Genomic DNA, 18,356 nt, shown 5'->3' with positions numbered 1-18,356 from the left:
CCCCCCCACCAGGCCCAGCATCAGAAATCACAGCCCAGACCCAGCCAGCGCCCGTTATATTATCCTAGCTCTGGTCCAGAGCGGTGGGTTCTCTCTAACGCTCTGCTAGTCGCGCTGCTCTGCTCATAGACCGAAAATTCGCTATTCACCGGCAAAACAAAGGCACTTTTGTGTTGTTGAAGGTCTATTCTCCACGGTGGGAAGCCTCTCAGGACCCCACCATCTCTGTATAATACACTTTTTGGGAAGAAAAGAAAATATGTCCGTCAGACGGAAATTATTGTATTTACTCCACTGCGCCCTCTACAGATCTGGTCAATTGTCATTTATATTGACCATAATTATCTGTAGAGGGCGCAGTAGTGGAATTTCTGAATAAAGGCGCTCTTTAAACTGCTATTTTCCATTCCATAATTCCACTTATTACACATGATAGCAGCAGACCACCTCAGGATTTCTCAGAAAATATTTGATGTGTCTATTGAAATGTCATAATAATTCATCAAAGTTCAGATTATAATTAAAAGGAAATTTCCCATTGATACATTTCTCTTAAAAAAAACAGACCGCCACATAATTAAAAATTAAAGCCTCATGAATTGTATATGACTGAGTCCATTGTCTTTTTCCATTGTTCTTCTATGAAAGATTAGAGCCAGGAACAAACTTGAAAAAAAAACACTCTTTTGATCCAAGAAATAACCTTTTGTTAAGGCACTGGCATATCTCCTGCACCACAGAGGTGTGGGAGATATTGTGACAAACTAAATTCTTAACCTCATAGGATTTAGATGCAGAGTGGACATGTTGCAAACAGTGCCTTTGCAAAGTTGCAACATTGTTGAAAACTTGTCAGTGGAAATGGACAGGGCTTATTTGGGGAAAATATTTTTTATTGTATGACCTGTATGACCTAGGGCAAAACGGGTGGACTTGAAACAGGGACCTTGTGTTTTTAGGACACCAACTTATCTCCAGCAACAAACAGAGTCTTGAAAAATGCTTGTGACTACTTGTCGGCAGTGGCTCAGGAGGTAGAGCGGGTCGGTTGGGAACTGGAAGATTCCCAGTTTGATCCCGGGCTCCCCCTGAGTTAGTGTCGAAGTGTCCTTGAGCAAGACACTGAACCCTTAATTGCTCCTGATGAACAGGCTGGTGCCTTGCATGGTTTCCTCCGCCATTGGTGTGTGTGTGTGTGTGTGTGTGTGTGTGTGTGTGTGTGTGTGTGTGTGTGTGAGAATGTAATGCAATCATTGTAAAGCGCCTTGGATAAAGGCGCTATGTAAATGCACCATTTACTTACTGTGCATTTGTTCAAAATAGTGGATTCAAACCAGGGACCTTGTGTTTATAAAAAGCTGACATACTGTATCTCTCATGCTATAGAAGCATGGTAGATCTTAAGGATATTTTAATACTTAATCTGATAGTTTTTGCTTAATATTTCACCTGGTAGAATTTGGGTAACCCAAAATGTCAAAGTGGTGGCTTTGAACCTTAGTGATGAGTGATGACAGGTCTTTGTGAACTGGAAGAGATTTGTTCATAGAAGCCAATAGATTGTTTTCCAGATTATACTTACTTAAAAGATGACTTATTCTCAGTTATTTTTGGTGATTGATACCATCACACGACAAAGTATACATTAGGCACGGAAGAAATCAGCAATACAAATAACTTTGTCACCTTTCTGTGAGAATGTATCCAAGCAGGTACACAAAGTATGGAATGAACCAATGAAATTTGAACTTATATTTTCATTCTAAATATTCTGGTCCCTGAGCCTGACCTCTACACTATACTTTATGGAAATTTGAAATACAGTCAGAGTTTCAAATGAATGAATCATTGCTAAGTTGGTATTTCTCACTTCCTCATCTATTTCCAGTTGGCCATGAGGACAGCTGTTCCAAGAGCAAACTTTTCACAAAATAAGATGTGTTTTAAGGAAATAGACTAAAAATATAGATCTTGCTGATGTGTCTTCCCTTTCAATCTGCAACTCCCATTATGTTGCAGATTGCAGGGGAAGACTGTTCACTTTCAAGAACATTCATGTGACATGTCTAAGAAAAATAATTCTTATGTTGAGAAGATTTGAAAAAGTGAAAATGCCAAAGATAAAACCCACAGATAACTATGCAAATACTGTATATAATATAGCATAACATAAGTTTAGTCGACACAGCACATTTATTTGTATCGTCTTACACACACACACACTAATTATATAATCTCTTACATGAGCTGAGAAAGGCATTCTGGGTTTTTGGTTTCTGGCACAAACCATGTTTCCTCCACTTCTGTGGATTAACCACTTAAACCCCTGCAGTCTTAGAGAACTGGACTTTGACCACCTTTTCCATCTATTCCACATCTCTTTGCCAAATATTGCCGATCTACAAGCTCACAATGCGTGGCTTGTAGATCGGCTATTTTTGGCTAATGCACCCCCCAGAATATAGACGCTGGGGTTCAAGTGGTTAAAGTAGTTGGAGTTTAGCCTTATTTGTAATGTGTAGAAGCGAAAAGGTGCAACTGCATTCTTAAGTCAACGTTGCCACCCAGAGGCTGACTTCAACAACTTTCAGTGTGACCCATATTAACATCACTTGATGTCCTGTAGGACTCAATGTTCAATGCAGGGTTTAGTGATCGATAGGGATTGACGTTTGTGTGAGGAATTTGTGTAATGATCATATGGCATCGATGGATAACTACCGGTAACCAACTTTGCAACTACAAAACATTTATCTTCCATATACAAAACGTGATTGGATACAATTATGCATCAAAGTAATTTAAATACTGCATCATTCAACAGCATAACAGATACATTTTTTCCCCCAAAGATATTTTGTTGGAAAATTAAGATGATCAAATGTTCCATTTTAAAAGGGTAGATATTTTGAGAAAGAACACCATCGGGATGAGTTGTCATTTTTATTGGTTAGGTCATCCAGCTACCTTACCTTCAAATAGTTAAAATTCTTTTTAAATATAATCTTCAAAGAAGAAAGAATAACTCAAGGCAAACCTCTGCAGAAAACCCAAAGAATATCCTTTAACTAGCAAAAAAATACATAACAAACTGGGTTCCTCCTCATAGCATCTACTCGTACAACATTAAACAAATAAATCGCAAATTGACACGCTACACATAACTTAAATTAGTATAGAAAGCATTGATACAACATGGACCTGAACAAACAATCATTGATCATTATCCACTCATTGAGCACTCATCAACCTCGCCGATTCTTTCGTGTCGCTTCATCTCTCTGCGGTTTGCCACAGTTTCTCCAAGGGGTGAGTGAGGACTGCGATTGGATGAGGGTGGGTGTAGGTGTGGCCAATGGACAGCCATGTGACTCCGGAGGTAAGGCCAATCACGATCGTAGGATTTATAAACCAAAGGTGTTCTCCCCGCTGTACGCCACGTATAAAAAGCCGTCCTCGTCCTTTTCTTTCTCGTACAGCTGTCCCATCGTGATGCTGCAAACAGCAGTGACACACGGTTATGGCAATACTGCACAAATACTGATTCACATCACATGTAACTTTTAAATAACAATTTAAAAAAGAAAACTGGGTAGTCCTTTATTTTACAGTCCATTACTGGCCACGTATTTATCAAGTATAGTAAGCAAATATAATTACTACAAAGTAACCATAAGAAACTAATAGTACTACACAATGGATAGTACAGTCGGTACTACATAATAGATAGTAAGTTCAACATCATTCCTAGTAAGTAGATAGACACTTCAGAAAGGGATGGCCTTCAGAGCAGCCAGTCTTTCTAAAAATGGAAGGAAAATGGTGTTTGTGACACAGCACAGACACACAAGCAGTCAACAAGGAAATAATGGTACCGGTAAGTCTGTTGCAACACTAAGCCTTGAGGCTCCTGCACATTATTTTATGTAGTCAATGTTTGCCTTGTGAGTGAATATTACCACTGCGTGCTCTCCTGGATTTCAGATGGTCAAAATGCTGGTTTCATTTACATTATTCACATAAACACTATATACCCAGTCATTACATTTCTGTATGGAATGGAAACCATAAGAGTATGTGTCAGTGTTCTATAAATTAACCACATGAACCCTAGCGTCCCTAGTCTGGGGCAATCATTCAACGAAAATAGCCGAAGCAAGCTCACAACCCCTGGGGGACTCTGGTCAGCGAAGTACCGTATATAGGTTTTAAGTGCTTAAGATGGATTGGCTGCGTCATCATTACATAGATAGTGTATTAATTAAACTTTTAAAGTGTAAAAATAAGTAAGAGTTAAATTAACACTCAGGATGTTACTGTCTTGTATGCAGCTTAATCCGGAGGCACTGTTTTGGCAGTGTTTGGTCACTGCCACGCCGACTCATTTTATTAATACCGCTACCGATGTTTTTACTGATGGTTAGAATGCTGGATTATTGGTAACATACCAAATATGTACATAATATGTATATACCAGGCATGCCTTTCATCTATAACAGGATCAGCAATATGACTCCCTCCTAAGTCCTGACCAAATCGAACCAAAAACTAATAGTGATACAATTATTCATTCACTCAGTCACATGATCTCCTTCATTCAATCCAATCTAATATGGTGAACTTAAGTTCCACCCTGAATTTAAAAACAACTCATGTAATGGGGATAAGTAAGTAGGTAAATGTAAACACTTCAGTTGGACTTGAGTGACCCCATCAGCCTCAGGCTGAACTTTTAATCTAAAGGACCCAGGTCACCCCACCTGAACCCATTCTGTGAGAGAACAGCAGATCACAAGCCACCAATGAGTTACAGTATGATTACGGTTATCAGATGTTGGCCGGGATTGTCTCGGTTTCAAACTGGATATCCAGAGTACCGACAAACATCTCTAAAACATTAAAATGTCCCGGTTTTCAACATTCACTACCAAATTTCAAATTAATAACACTTGTTTTGAGTGCTTTACATAGATGTTTATCATGTTCCGTTTAGTTGAAAGCTGCAGTCACTGGGTATGCCAAGTCAAGTGCTAAAATAATTGTCCCCATCCTGATGAAAACGCTAGGTGAAAATAAATTTTAAAAAAAGTAAAGAAATTGTCAAAGTAGCAAACAAAGCCCATCAACAAGCTCAAAACGCATGGCGCATTGTGAGCTTGTCGATCGGCTACTTTCTCCATTTTCAGATTTAAGTGATTAAGCTTCCCGATTTGGGTTTTTAAAATATGGTCAGCCAGCTATGATCAATTCACTGCATGCCAATGTCAAATCATGCATGTCTAGGACTGATTTACATTTTACGTTGTAATTGAACTTGTGTCATGGTTATGTATATTGATCTGCTTCTATGAAGAGCTCTTTACACATACGGTAGTACATGCAAATGGTTCTGACAATATAGGAGTTTCTGATTGTGAAATGATTTCTAATTAAAGGAAAAATGTCACAGATGGATGCTTTGCAGTGTGGATCTGTTAAAATCAGTGAATGGAAGCAGAAAGGGATATGCAGCAAATGTACAGTAAATCTCTTGCTGCAGTTTGCACACATGACAAGTTACCTACGAACCTGGCGGGACAACAGGCATCTTTTTGTAACCTCGCCTAATAACGCCTAATACTGACCTGGACTGAGGCACCGTCTTATCAACGAACAAGAAGATGGCCTTCTCGGAGGGCAGTTGGATGCGTTTCCTGATGATCCACATGAACTGGGCCACTGTGATGTCCGAGGGAACCAGGTACTTCCTCTTGTCAATGTCCACTATCTGTGACCCAGACACCTTCTCCACAATAACCTACACATAACACATACAGTAAACGCAACTATAACCCAACACATACATACAGTATATTCATAACACAAACTCAAAACGCATAACACATAAAAGTATTATTTAGAGCACAAATTCAGGTATATGTTCTCAACCTCGACTGTCACACATGTATAAGAGCAGGAAAATAGTTTCACTCACCGGAACCCTATCAGGGTACTTGTTGCGAATTTTGGCTGATTCTATGCACCGATGTTCTGATGACATGAATGAAAAAAAGAAAAAAGAACAATATTAACAATATTGATGACATCAATTATTTGAGGGGTTCCATGATAACACAATACAATATAATACTTACTACTTACAATACCACTTTACTAGTGCATGCGGGCAATTCAATTTAGGGCAGGGGTCTTTAACAGGGGGTCCGGGACCCCTAGGGGGTCCTCAGAGTTACTACAGTGGGCCTGCCAAATCTATGTGAGATAGATTTTTTTTTTTTTTTTTTATTAACCACTTGAACCCTAGCATCCCTATTCTGAGGAGAACTTTAGCCAAAAATAGCAGATCTACAAGCTCACAACGCCTTGCGGATCGGCTATTTTAGGCAAAGAGGTTTGGTGGGGACTGGGAGGGGGGGAAAGTATTGATGGTTTAAGTGGTTAAATGTCTGAAGATACACATTTACATGAACCCAACATGATAGTGCTGTCAAACAAGTCTATGAAGCCATCTATGAAATCTATGAAAAGGTTTAATCTGCAGCACAATTCTATACAATCAGGGGTCCTTGGGCTGAAAAACTTTGAAAACCCCTGATTTAGGGGATAATACAATTTAACAGTTTAATTGTGATAGATTATTCTTCCTCTCTTTGATATGAGAGGGAACTACAGTGACCCTGGGAACAAGTTTGGACGAGAGGTCACGTGACACTGACTGCACCTGCCAATCAGCATTTGTAAACAGCAGTGGTACACAAGGATTTCTTTGTTTATTTTTGGGTTGAGGTTTCGAAAATAATCTTAAAGTTAGGGTCTTGTAAAAACATCCTTCAGGCCTAAATTACACCTGTCATGCACAGCCTAAAAACTACTTTTTAACACTGGTCTGGGAACTATATATGCGGGTCTATTGTGTAAAAAAAACAATCACTTCTGAAAACTAACCTCTACACCAAGTGCATTTCCTAACTGTAGGATGTGATTGTACTCAATCTAATGTTGTTAATCAAACAGTTTTTTTGATTATGCTTTGTTGTCTGTTGTTTTTAACCTTGTTCTGTGCAACACTTTGGAACTTTGTTTTGAAAGGTGGTATACAAATACAATTCGTTATATCATTATCAAGTTGGTTTGATTTTATGGCGATTGACTGCAACAAAGCATACGGTGTTAAAGCTGTTTATAGTGATCGCAAGATGTGACATTAGATGACAATAAATAATAACTATAACTAATGTTTCTGTAGCAGTCACTAAACAAAGGGCTCAAGGATAGGCCATCCTTTAGTCCAAGGTCTGAAATATGTCTTAGTGCCTTGTTTATAACAGTGATCCGTACAAAATACAGACAATCCGTGCGATCTAATTTCACTAATAGCTTACAAATGGATCCTTTTATTATTACGAAATAATAATAATAATAATAACAACAATAATCTCCTTTACCCAGGGAATGATCCTCTTTGAACATCCATTTCATGTTTGCTGATGATGCTGGATCTCTTTTTGCTCGATGCCGTAGGAAATGGACGAAATCAACAAAATATATAGTATTTGGTGATTAAGTTAGACAAAGAAGAGTGTAAACGTTAAATTTAAACCTTAAACTAGTCGTCAACAATCCAGCAAAACAAGCCTTGGCCTAAGTACTGCCCAAACGATGACGTCAGTGTCAGTGTTGCCAGATTGTGTGAGAGAAATAAGAAACCGGGGTATATAGGAAAACAAACCCAAAATAAGCAACTTTTAGGCCACATGAGCACTTTTAAGCATCTGTTATTTGAATATAGCCGATCTACAAGCCCACAAGCTTGTAGATCTGCTATTTTTGTATTTATTTATTTTTTCAAATTCGCTTATAATAAGCGGACATGGCAACGCTGGTGGAGGACTGTACCACTCACCTCACGGGGGGAGACGGAACTTGAGACGGTCGAGACCATTGTGTGAGTATTTGTTTGTGTGTATCAGGGCTGGGTAGAAACCGTAGAAAACCCGACATGTAATCACATTATGACAAAGAAGCAACCTTGATCAACCCAGATTACATTCGGAAAAATGTGTAGCCTAATTAGATTATGTAGTTACAATGTCAAAGAAACATGATTAGGCTACCCATTGTGTGTGTGTGTGTGTGTGTGTGTGTGTGTGTGTGTGTGTGTGTGTGTGTGTGTGTGTGTGTGTGTGTGTGTGTGTGTGTGTGTGTGTTACATATAGGGCAATTTTCAACCCCCACCCGGGGTCCTGATGGGTACCTTAGGGCAGTGGTTCTCAACCTGTGGGTCTGGACAGGACCCCCAGGAGATCCCCATATGATGTTGGGGGTGGGGGGGGTCCCCAGATGACAGTGAATTGTTAATTTCACTAAATATGTCTTTTTTTACACAATAACCCAGCTATTTCTTTATTGTTATTTACAGTAGCTCTTCTAGTCCCCAATAACTCACATCTGGCCATCAAAGACCACAGGACCTTTTTTATTGTGTAAAAAAGACGTATTTAGCCACCTGCCCGAATGCAATGTAAAAAAATATATAGCAAAAATTGCTAAAACTATAGAAAGCAGTAAATGTTTTTTTTAAACACTCATCTTTTATTTACTTTAATTACAAGCTAAAACATAAACCTTGGTTGTAAAAAAAAAACAAAGTTGTCCTTTAGGAACCACTGCCCCTAGGGTCCAGGGGACCCAGACTGCAGGATGGGAGTTGAACATTGAGAAAAGGGCTCTGCTACTGTAGATAGCCTACAGTGGTTCTCAAACATTTCCATGTCAAGAACCCCCAAATGTATTTGTATTTAGCTGCGGCCTCCTTTTTTTTAAATATTTTGTTCCAGGGACCCCCATAAGAGAAGATTTGTTTATTCCAATTATTGTGATGTTTCCAAATTTGTCAAATAGCTGATCTACAAGCTCGCAACGTGTCGACACTTTGTGAGCTTGTAAATCGGCTATTTTCGAATGGCCAAAGTATAAATTAGGTTAAAGTAGTTAGAATCATTTTGATGCTATAGGCCTATATTAACTCATTTTTTCTGGGGATTTGAGAACCACTAGCCTACATAGCCTCTGTGAAGTCTCTCTACTATTGTTCACAATGAGCCGAGGTGAAAGACAAAGGGTGGTAGTAGGCTGGAGGGGAGGCTTAATTTATTATGGGCTAAAAACAATGCAACTCATGAAAAGCGCATCTGCCATACCTCATAATGCTATTGGATAAATGTATATATATTTGCTTTCAAAATATATTTTGAGATGTTTAAAGAGAAAAATGAGTTTGTGGAATTAAAAGTTTGGTGACACTTTGGTAAAATGTTTTAATATAAGGTTTGCAATGTTTGATTTCACAGTAATCCAAAAGTAATACTTGGATGTGTGCTCAGCTGCTCACATACTGTAGGGCTATTTGTCTGCTGTTAATGCACAAGAGTAGTTTGAAATACTCAAAATGTGTTTTTTGTCAATAAAACAAAAAACATGAAGTCTTGCTTGATCCCCAAGGGGTGCAGGCGACATGGAAAAGATCAAACAAAGGCACTTCGTCTTCAGGTGAAAAAATACTTTGTGAATTTATTATTTTGCAATAAAACAGACCAATGCTTATCTTCACCAGGGTCTAACAAACAGCTAATCAGTCTTAATTATCAGTCATCATTATCCTCATTATGGAATTCCACCCAACACATAAGGCCTATGGTGTTGTTAACCAGTAGAGGGCACAAATACAGCACAGGCTCATACATGCATGCCAAAGAAATATGAATTCACAATAAGGCATAGTAACAATAAGTGATTTACATTCAAATGAAAATATATAAAAATACGGAAACTCCCCACCCATTACCTTTTAAGCACTCTGGATAATATGAGCACATAGAAAGTCAGAGGATATTAAAGAAACAGCATAAAGTCTACTTCCTGATTTAGTCCTGGAGACGCATACTGGCCAAAATGTTTCCAAAATGTTTCTTTTACTGTCTATCACCACCTCTTATATGATTAGGTATGACCTCAATTACACTTTTAATGAACAACTAACTATTGGGTAATTTAGATTATTTGTGCGAATAGCAATTTTATGCTCCAAACCACTTAAATCCTATATACTTATTTGACCGGGCCCCCCTGGGCTCTATACTAGGTCCCCTAGTATTTCCCTCTACACCGAAAATAGCCCACAACAAGTAGGAGTAGAAGAATAGAGAAGCTAGGGTTGAATCTCCTTTTTGTTCTCCCCATATATGCAAATACATATTATTTTATTAGCTACAAGTGATTTTCTAAGATATACTGTAAACACTGTATTCTAAGATACCGTATTATGCACTGTACTACTTGGAGGCTGACTGAAGACTGGCTTTCATCTGGTTGTCGGGGGGCAGGGTTTTCCCCAGATGATGTCCTGTAGTGATGCCGATGGGGTTTGAGCTCCATTCCTCTCTCACCTCTGGACGGAGCAAGAACCCCCCTTGAAAGCTGAGGTCAAAAAGCTCACATGGTGCAAAGGTCAAAGGCTTTTCGGAAAGCAGTCCTTTCAGTCTGCCGCGCCACCCGTCTAGCATCGCAGTGCGCGCCATCAGAGGACTGTGAGCCGGGCTCCAGAATATCTGAGGAGCGAGAACCTGGAATCCACAGAAGTGGAGAACGCCATTCTGCGAGAAACGAACAAACAAATGGAGAAAATAATAGCTAAATACCATCAGCACACAACACACAGAATAAGTGTATATCAGTATCTGATGCCGTTATAGTTTTTTAGATCCATAATAGACGATTATACCATCCACATGGTCATCTCTGTGTCATGCAAGCTGTTATGTCACTTTTTGTCACTCACTTGTAAAGGCCACAGTGTGACGTTGATGTCTCCATTGATGCCGTCAGGTCGGAACATCGTCTCCATTGCTCCAGTGCTGAAGGACAGCATTGCTTTCTTGTCCTTTGAGAAAGAAAAATGCAACACCAATGAGATGTAAGGGGAGAGAAATGTCTGCTAAAACATACTATATACTTGACTTGACTATTAATTTCCAGAGTTGAAATTTCACATTCCTACACCTATCGTCTATAACAAAGAGTACCCAGCAAGCACAGTCAGGACCCGGACCAATCACTGACGTCTCGATTGGGGCTAGATCAAGTCAAACCAAGACAAGTCAGATCTGGCCCAGAATATCACCTGATTTCAACCAAAATTAATCCTGACCACAAAAACGTCACTTCCAGGACGTCATCTAAACACATTCTCATCACCCAAAATTGCTGTCCAAATGTCCATATGATGTCCCGGTGATGACGTCCTGTAAATTACGTAAAGATCATCCCCATATGGGCTGTGATCTGGCCTAGTCCTGAACGTCACCGGGGTGATGACCGGGCGTCATCATAACGTCATCATGACGTCATTGTGCTTGCTGGGTATGCTTTTACTGTTGCAGTTAACCAGTTCAACTCTATATACTTCGTTGGCCATGGTCCCCCAGGGTTCTATACTATCTACAAGCTCACAACAAGTCGCTTTGTGGCATGTTGTGTAGATCAACTGTTTTCGCAGAATGTTCGCCTATTATGGCATGCCCAGAATAGGGACGCTATAAGATTTAAGTGGTTAAATGCTTGACAAGTTGTCCTAACCGTGTGTCTGTTCTCATGGGTTTTAATTTAGGCTACTTGTTAAAAAAGACAGACCTTGAATATTCCATTGTTGTACATCTGTTGTAGGGAGAAAGCAAAGCCTTGTGCCAATACTCTGTCCATCCATCCCTTCATGATGGCAGGTACACTGAACCAGTACAGCGGAAACTACACATGAAAGAATTAAAGACACAAAGTGAGAAAGTCCTACAACAAAAATAAATCATAATAGATCCACAAAAGACTGGATGATAAATATATATCAGAGATCCATTGCATGCATGCATGCATGCATGCATGCATAGATAGATGGATTGATGGAAGTGCGCTCTGACCTGGAAGATAATGAGCTCGGCTTCTTCAACTTTGCGCTGCTCAGCTGCAATGTCTTCACTGAGGCGACCTTCCATCCAAGCATGCATGAGCTCGTCTCCATACTGGAAGAGCTCTGGGTTCTTCAGTTCACCTGGCCGACACAGCATCAGCAACATCAACAGTCTGTGTGTGTGTGTGTGTGTGTGTGTGTGTGTGTGTGTGTGTGTGTGTGTGTGTGTGTGTGTGTGTGTGTGTGTGTGTGTGTGTGTGTGTGTGTGTGTGTGTGTGTGTGTGTGTGTGTGTGTGTGTGTGTGTGTGTGTGTGTGTGTGTGTGTGCGCGCGCGCGCGCGCGCGTGCACGTGCGTGTGTTATTTATTTTCTTTCAATTACACACCCCATGAAGCATTGAATTCTTGGATAAAAAAAAATCAGGGCAAAGATTTTTCCTTGGCCTCTAGAGAGTGCACATACTGTACAAAGTTTTACACAGTTTGGTGCAGTTATAGGTAAAAACATGAATCGGCCTGTTATAGCACCATCATGAGGCTGACTTGCCAAAAAAAAGGGGAATTTCTTCCTCGGCCTATTGGGAATGTGTGTGCAAACTTTCACGGAAATTGCACGCTGTGTTCATGATTTGAGGCATTTTGTTCAAAACAGAGTACTCCTGCGAACTTTGGAAGCCAATTTTAGCCAATCAGGATGGAATATGAAAAATCTGAAAGACACGTTTAATGACTATATAGATACTGTGAACCGATTTTCACAAATCGGCCTCCTGGTGGCACTGTAAAAGGCCTATGTGAAAAGTTTGGGGCAGAGGTTCTGAATTGGCATCCACTGCCATCCAGGGAGTGTGTGTGCAGAGTTTCGCTTTGATCAAGCCAACGGTGGTGGAGATTAGCTGTTCACAGATAGACACACGGACACACACACGGACACACGGACGGACGGACGGACGGACAGGTCATTTAAGTGCATGTGCTAAGCTAAGGGCTGAGACTGGACTCTGAAGAGGTGAGAATGTGTGAGAATTTACCAATGACATCGTCTTGTGTAGCGTTGGCTCTGAAGTTCATGGCATATAGGTCAGACACAGTGACTTTGTAGCCCTGCTCTGTTAACTCTTCCACGGCTGCATCCCGCGCAGCGGCGTTGAATGAGCCTGGACTCTGGTGAGCGTACACGATCAGAACGGTCTTCTGAGCTGTCTCTCACACACACACACACACACACACACACACACACACACACACACACACACACACACACACACACACACACACACACACAATTCAGATTTTCAAAGTTATCAATGGCCAACACAACTAGTCAACAAACAGTTAACCCCTTAAAGGTAGGGTAAGTGATTTTCTTTGGTTAAAATAAGTAACTTAAAAGTTAAGTTTTTCTAATTCATGAAATTTCTTAGATATTTGAATTCAGTCTTTTGAAATAATAAAAAACTAAATCGAGGAAACAAAAAAATAAAGGGATGTTACTCGCGACCCATAAAAATGGGTCCGCGAGCCAAACATGGGTCCCGACTCACTGTTTGGGAAACTCTAGAGTGTTTGTTCAGTAACAGGAGTCTCCATGTCTCTCCAGCTCTTTATTAAACTGAAAATGCATTTTCAGGTTGGGATACCAATTTTATCCAATCTCTAACTCAGACAGGATTCAGTTTAAACAAGTGAAAATAGAAGTGATGACAAAAAGAAATGAGCAAACACAATTGGAACTGGAACACTATAAAATGTAGTTGATAAATGGGTACTCTCTCCTGATTGGCTGAAAAATTGCTAATTTTATTTTATTTTAAAGTTCATCACTTACCTTACCTTTAACCGACTTATTTGACCGGGATCCCCCAGGGCTCTATGCCTCCTTTTTTCCCTCTACAGCAAATCTCAGCCAAAAACAGCCAATATACAAGCTCATAACGCATTGCATTACAACATGTTGTGAGCTTGCATATTTGCTTTTTGACCAAATGTTTTCCCCAGAATAGGGATGCTGTAATCTAGGGTTTACGTGGCTAATTGAATTTAACTGAGAGACATTACCTATTAGCAGCCTCATGTTACAGCACATCTGATATGCAAGTACAACAATACACACACATGCATTATGTTCCTTCTCAGTGAAGTCACCTCTGAACACCCCACCCACCAAGCATTCAAATAGTTGTAAAACATGTCCTACAAGGCTGTGTGTCAACAACAATATCTAGTTTCAGCAGAATTCTTCAGTTGTGCTTTCTTCTCCTGTACATCACATAGATGGCCAGGCTATGAAGCCAAGGCTCTTGTCTAGATGTTGTGTTGGTTGGTAGAAACCAGAGCAAGTCACTATTATGAACTGAAAATATGATCTATTGTGCCTAGAGGCAAAATAACTATAATAATAATACACAAGGCATGTTTAATGAAACATGTGCTATGACTATTACATTATTACTGTATTACGTTATATATTATGACTATTACTACATTACTGTTACTACATACTGTATGTATTACTAAATGACTCCTCACTACTGTCACTACTCATTACATAATGTAGACTGCTACTACCACTATTACTGCATTGTTACAGTTATGCCATGCACTATAACTAGCCTATATTATACTGTTCCTTCATGTACTATTACTACTTTACTGTTACTACACAGAGCCGAATAAGAGAGTTATGACACTAGCGTCGTTGACTGCCATTGTAAGAATGGAATGCGGAAGTGCTCTGTCTCTCAATGAGATAGTTCCAATGTTTGGAACTATTAGGCCTACTAATCTCTTTTCTAAACTCCTTTTTAGGCTATGGTTAAAACATTTGAAAAAAAAAACTATTATCAGGGCTAAAGCTGTCTTTTTGTTGTTTTTGTTTTTTTCATAGGCCTGTAAATGACAGCAGTAAATATAGGCTAATGTGAAAACAATGATGCAACACCGTGTCCCATTAATGTCCTTTCTTTGCAAGGTATCTCGAAACGTGCGATGAGATTACTTCCTAATTAAAAAGCTTTTTCACACTGAAATCAGACTCCCTGCAAGTTGCAACACAGTACTCACACAGTAATAGACTGTCTAGTGTCTAACCGTAGCCTATGGCTAATTTTTCAGTTGAGATAATTACTCAAATCGACCATGACAGCTGACATGCTTTGTGCAGAACACCGGATTGCCTATTAAAGCGTTTCATATTTAGATGCCTATCATTAAATCAGCTTAGCTGATCATTTCCGCAAATTACATCTAAATATGAAACGCATTTAGGCAATCTGATGCTCTGCGCAAAGACATACAAGTTACACTGTAAACTTTGAGTTCATTGGAGACTTCACTCACCCATGATCCTGTGTTGGAGCAGGTCTTCCAGTTCCCCGGCAGTGTGTGTGTGAGTGTGTGCGCTTCAGCTGCATGTGTAGCCTATACCTCTCTTATACACCTGGCTTGAAGCGATATTTGCGTGAGAAACACTTTTCGATTGCAACTCAGATTTAGCAGTTACGTAATACTATTCAGAAGGATCAGGGGGCAGGGGCCAATGTCTACACACTTTATACACAAGGAAGGAGGATGTAGAACTAGCCTACTAGGACCATATAGGAGCGGCCAAGTTCTGCTTTTTAAAGGACAGAATCACTAGGGCAAGAGGATGCGATTGGTTCTGGTCTGGAAAAGAATGTTTGGGTCACTATAAAGGGATTAAACAGAACAGGTCATGTGGTTAATAAATGTCTTAATCCGGTTTAAATTCGCTTGAGAGAGACGAAAGGATTTATATCCTGAAAAAAAGGAATCCCTATACTTTGAAACTTTGTGACAATTAAGCTAAAGCATGTTCCAAGACAGCCAAGGAGGCACACCTTCGGTGTGCGTGTCACCACCAAGTTGTTTGCGTGTGGCTTGCAGAGCGCCGGTCTGGAATGTGACGTCACAGGCGACGAGACGTCTGTTGGAATGTTACCAGAGCACTTCTGTCGCCTGCTCTTCAAGTGACTAAGTAGAAAGGTATACATGCTATGAGATCAATATCTGGCCGAGGTCTACAAAAGGAAAGACAGCAGAAAACAAATCTTTATTATTATTACACTTATTATTATTATTATTATTACAATTATTATTATTATTATTATTATTATTATTATTATTATTATTATTATTATTGACGCATTGTAAGCTTGTAGATCTGCTATTTTCAAATTATTTTTATACATTTGAAAACTTGAAATGGGACATTCTGCATAATGAGTACTTTAACTTTTGGTACTTTAAGTACATTTTGATGCCAATACTTTTATACTTTTACTCAAGTACAATTTGAATTTTACTTACTAAGGGCGCACTCCCACCGCACTTTTATTTTACCTCTGGGGCAGAATCTGCCAATGCTTTGTCAATGTAAATGCGTGGATTCCTGGTCTTGCGGATTTTTTCCAAGAATCCACGCATTTGCATTGACAAAGCATTGGCAGATTCTGCCCCAGAGGTAAAATAAAAGTGCGGTGGGAGCGCGCCCTAACAAAGTATTTCTATATTGCAGTATTGATACTTACTTTAAGTAAAAATGTTGAGTATTTTTTCCACCACTGACTGGGCATAATATTTTCCTCTGACAGGCTCTCTGACAGCCTACTGCAGTGGTTCGCAAACCTTTTAAATTCAACTTAGGTATGCATAAAGGCCACAGACCCCCATTACTCAGAGAGTGTATAAATGGAACCTAAAGGGACCCTTTTTGGTTCCATTTGTCATGACCGTCCAATTGGTTCCTAACTATGAATAATTTAGCTGGGCCCCATTTGAGAAACCACACTGCTGTGGTGGAAAGTAACTACGTACATTTACTTAAGTACTGTACTTAAGTAAAACTTTTAGGTATTTGTACTTTACTTGAGTATTTCAAATTTCCAATACTTTTACTTCTACTCCACTACATCTCAGAGGCAAATGTTGTACTTTTACTCCACTACAATTAACTTTAGTTACTAGTTACTTTGCAGGTATAAATTATTACATTATAAAACATACATTAACCACTTTAGTCCTATTTTATACCCAGGCTATTTTCAAACATTTTTGTACTTTTACTTTTGGTACTTTCAGTACATTTTTATACCAATTTTACTTAAGTAAAACATGTGAATACTTTTCCCACCACTGGTGGCTTCAAGGCCTCAGGGGCCCATGATGGGAATATCATTTTTTGAGCGGAAGAACTGGAACTTGAAAGGGGAAAATAGCCTGGACCACTGCAGTGAAGCAGTGGTGAAAAAAATACTCAAATCTTTTACTTAAGTAAAAGGATCAATACTGCAATGTAGAAGTAGGCTACTCTGTTACAAGTAAAAGTCCAGAATTAAAAATGTACTTAAGTAAAAGTATCAATACTTGCAGTGTAGAAATACTCTGTTACAAGTAAAGTCCAGAATTCCAAAAGTAAAAGTACAAAAGTATTGGTATCAAAATACCATAATACCAATAAACAGTAGAAAGTATGCATTATGCGGAATGTCCCATTTCACAAGTTTTCAAATGTGTAAATTCAATTGTATAAAAAGTCTTTTTAAAATAGCAGATCTACAAGCTCACAATGCGTCGCATCGCGACACATTGTGAGCTTGCAGATCGGCTATTTTCAAATGGCAGAAATTTATATAGGGCTGAAGTGGTCACTGTAGCTATGTTTTGTGATAATAATCAAAAGTCTAATAATTGCCTCTGTAAAGAGGTCCTCCGTTACTTATAATTGGCACTATTTTGCACACCACTTATTTTGCACATTATATATTGTAACAGTATTCATTGATTTATTTATATTTGCACAGCATTTTGCACTTTACTCTTTTGCACAGTATATTTGCACACAAGACTATTGGATCAGGATGGGCAAGTGCAATATAGTCCGTGCAATACCATAAGAGGAATGTGCAATATGTTTTAGTGCAATATAATATGTGGCAATATATATGGGATGTTGGATTGTGATTTTAATACTGCTTATGTCTGTCTGTTCCAGGGTGTTCGGGCAAAAGAGTCCCCAGGGTGCCCGGGCACCATATGGGTTTGGACTGGACCACAGTAGAAGAGAGAGGGGGGTTTTGGGTTGTATATTGGAAGCTGCTAATAATGTGATAAAGTTGGTGTTGCAATAGGGTGCTTAAGTTATATGTATTTACCAGGGGTATTGAATTGATGCAGATGTTTAATGGAATGTGTGGTTTAGATCTGTTGCATGTTTGAGGTAACCTGCAACATGGTTGAACCCACAATTGATTGACTGACACTTGATTGGCTCAGCTGAGTATAAAAGGATGCCAGAAACAAACACACTCAGCTTTAGTTTTAGTATTAGGACATGGTGGAGCTGCCGACCACCATGCCACCTTTTGCTGCTGATGCTCT

At 39.3% G+C, this 18,356-nt stretch overlaps 2 protein-coding genes across 2 annotated transcripts; both read right to left on the bottom strand.

Moving 5' to 3' along the window:
- Nucleotides 1-2,930: 2,930 nt before the first annotated feature.
- Nucleotides 2,931-7,668, bottom strand: LOC311042095 (gamma-aminobutyric acid receptor-associated protein-like 2). Its single transcript, XM_084052648.1, has 4 exons — nt 7,446-7,668; nt 5,975-6,030; nt 5,625-5,797; nt 2,931-3,495 (listed from the first exon to the last, which is right to left on the bottom strand). The coding sequence occupies exons 1-4, from the start codon at nt 7,477-7,479 to the stop codon at nt 3,405-3,407; spliced, it is 354 nt and encodes a 117-aa protein (XP_083908774.1). The 5' UTR covers nt 7,480-7,668; the 3' UTR covers nt 2,931-3,404.
- Nucleotides 7,669-9,544: 1,876 nt separating this feature from the next.
- Nucleotides 9,545-15,822, bottom strand: nqo1 (NAD(P)H dehydrogenase, quinone 1). Its single transcript, XM_084064914.1, has 6 exons — nt 15,297-15,822; nt 12,989-13,156; nt 11,970-12,100; nt 11,689-11,802; nt 10,838-10,939; nt 9,545-10,652 (listed from the first exon to the last, which is right to left on the bottom strand). Exons 1-6 carry the CDS (start codon nt 15,298-15,300, stop codon nt 10,332-10,334), a joined length of 840 nt encoding a protein of 279 aa, XP_083921040.1. The 5' UTR covers nt 15,301-15,822; the 3' UTR covers nt 9,545-10,331.
- Between the last annotated feature and the right edge of the window lie 2,534 nt (nt 15,823-18,356).

The sequence above is a fragment of the Gymnoscopelus microlampas genome (assembly GCF_963454915.1).
Source record: "Gymnoscopelus microlampas genome assembly, chromosome: 1".
In the NCBI taxonomy this organism is placed as follows: Eukaryota; Metazoa; Chordata; class Actinopteri; order Myctophiformes; family Myctophidae; genus Gymnoscopelus; species Gymnoscopelus microlampas.
Note: the sequence above shows the minus strand (reverse complement) of the source record. Positions and strands in the feature narration are given on the sequence as shown.

Bases quoted from the DNA above. Each gene is read 5' to 3' on its own strand.
- LOC311042095 (XM_084052648.1), bottom strand. From the start codon at position 7,479: ATGAAATGGATGTTCAAAGAGGATCATTCCCTGG. The intron at 6,031-7,445 runs GTAAAGGAGATT...TCATGTCATCAG, and splicing joins CAAAGAGGATCATTCCCTGG to AACATCGGTGCATAGAATCA. The intron at 5,798-5,974 runs GTGAGTGAAACT...TGTTATGTGTAG, and splicing joins AGTACCCTGATAGGGTTCCG to GTTATTGTGGAGAAGGTGTC.
- nqo1 (XM_084064914.1), bottom strand. The intron at 11,803-11,969 runs GTCAGAGCGCAC...TTTCATGTGTAG, and splicing joins CCGAGCTCATTATCTTCCAG to TTTCCGCTGTACTGGTTCAG. The intron at 10,653-10,837 runs GTGAGTGACAAA...CGTTTCTCGCAG, and splicing joins TCACACTGTGGCCTTTACAA to AATGGCGTTCTCCACTTCTG.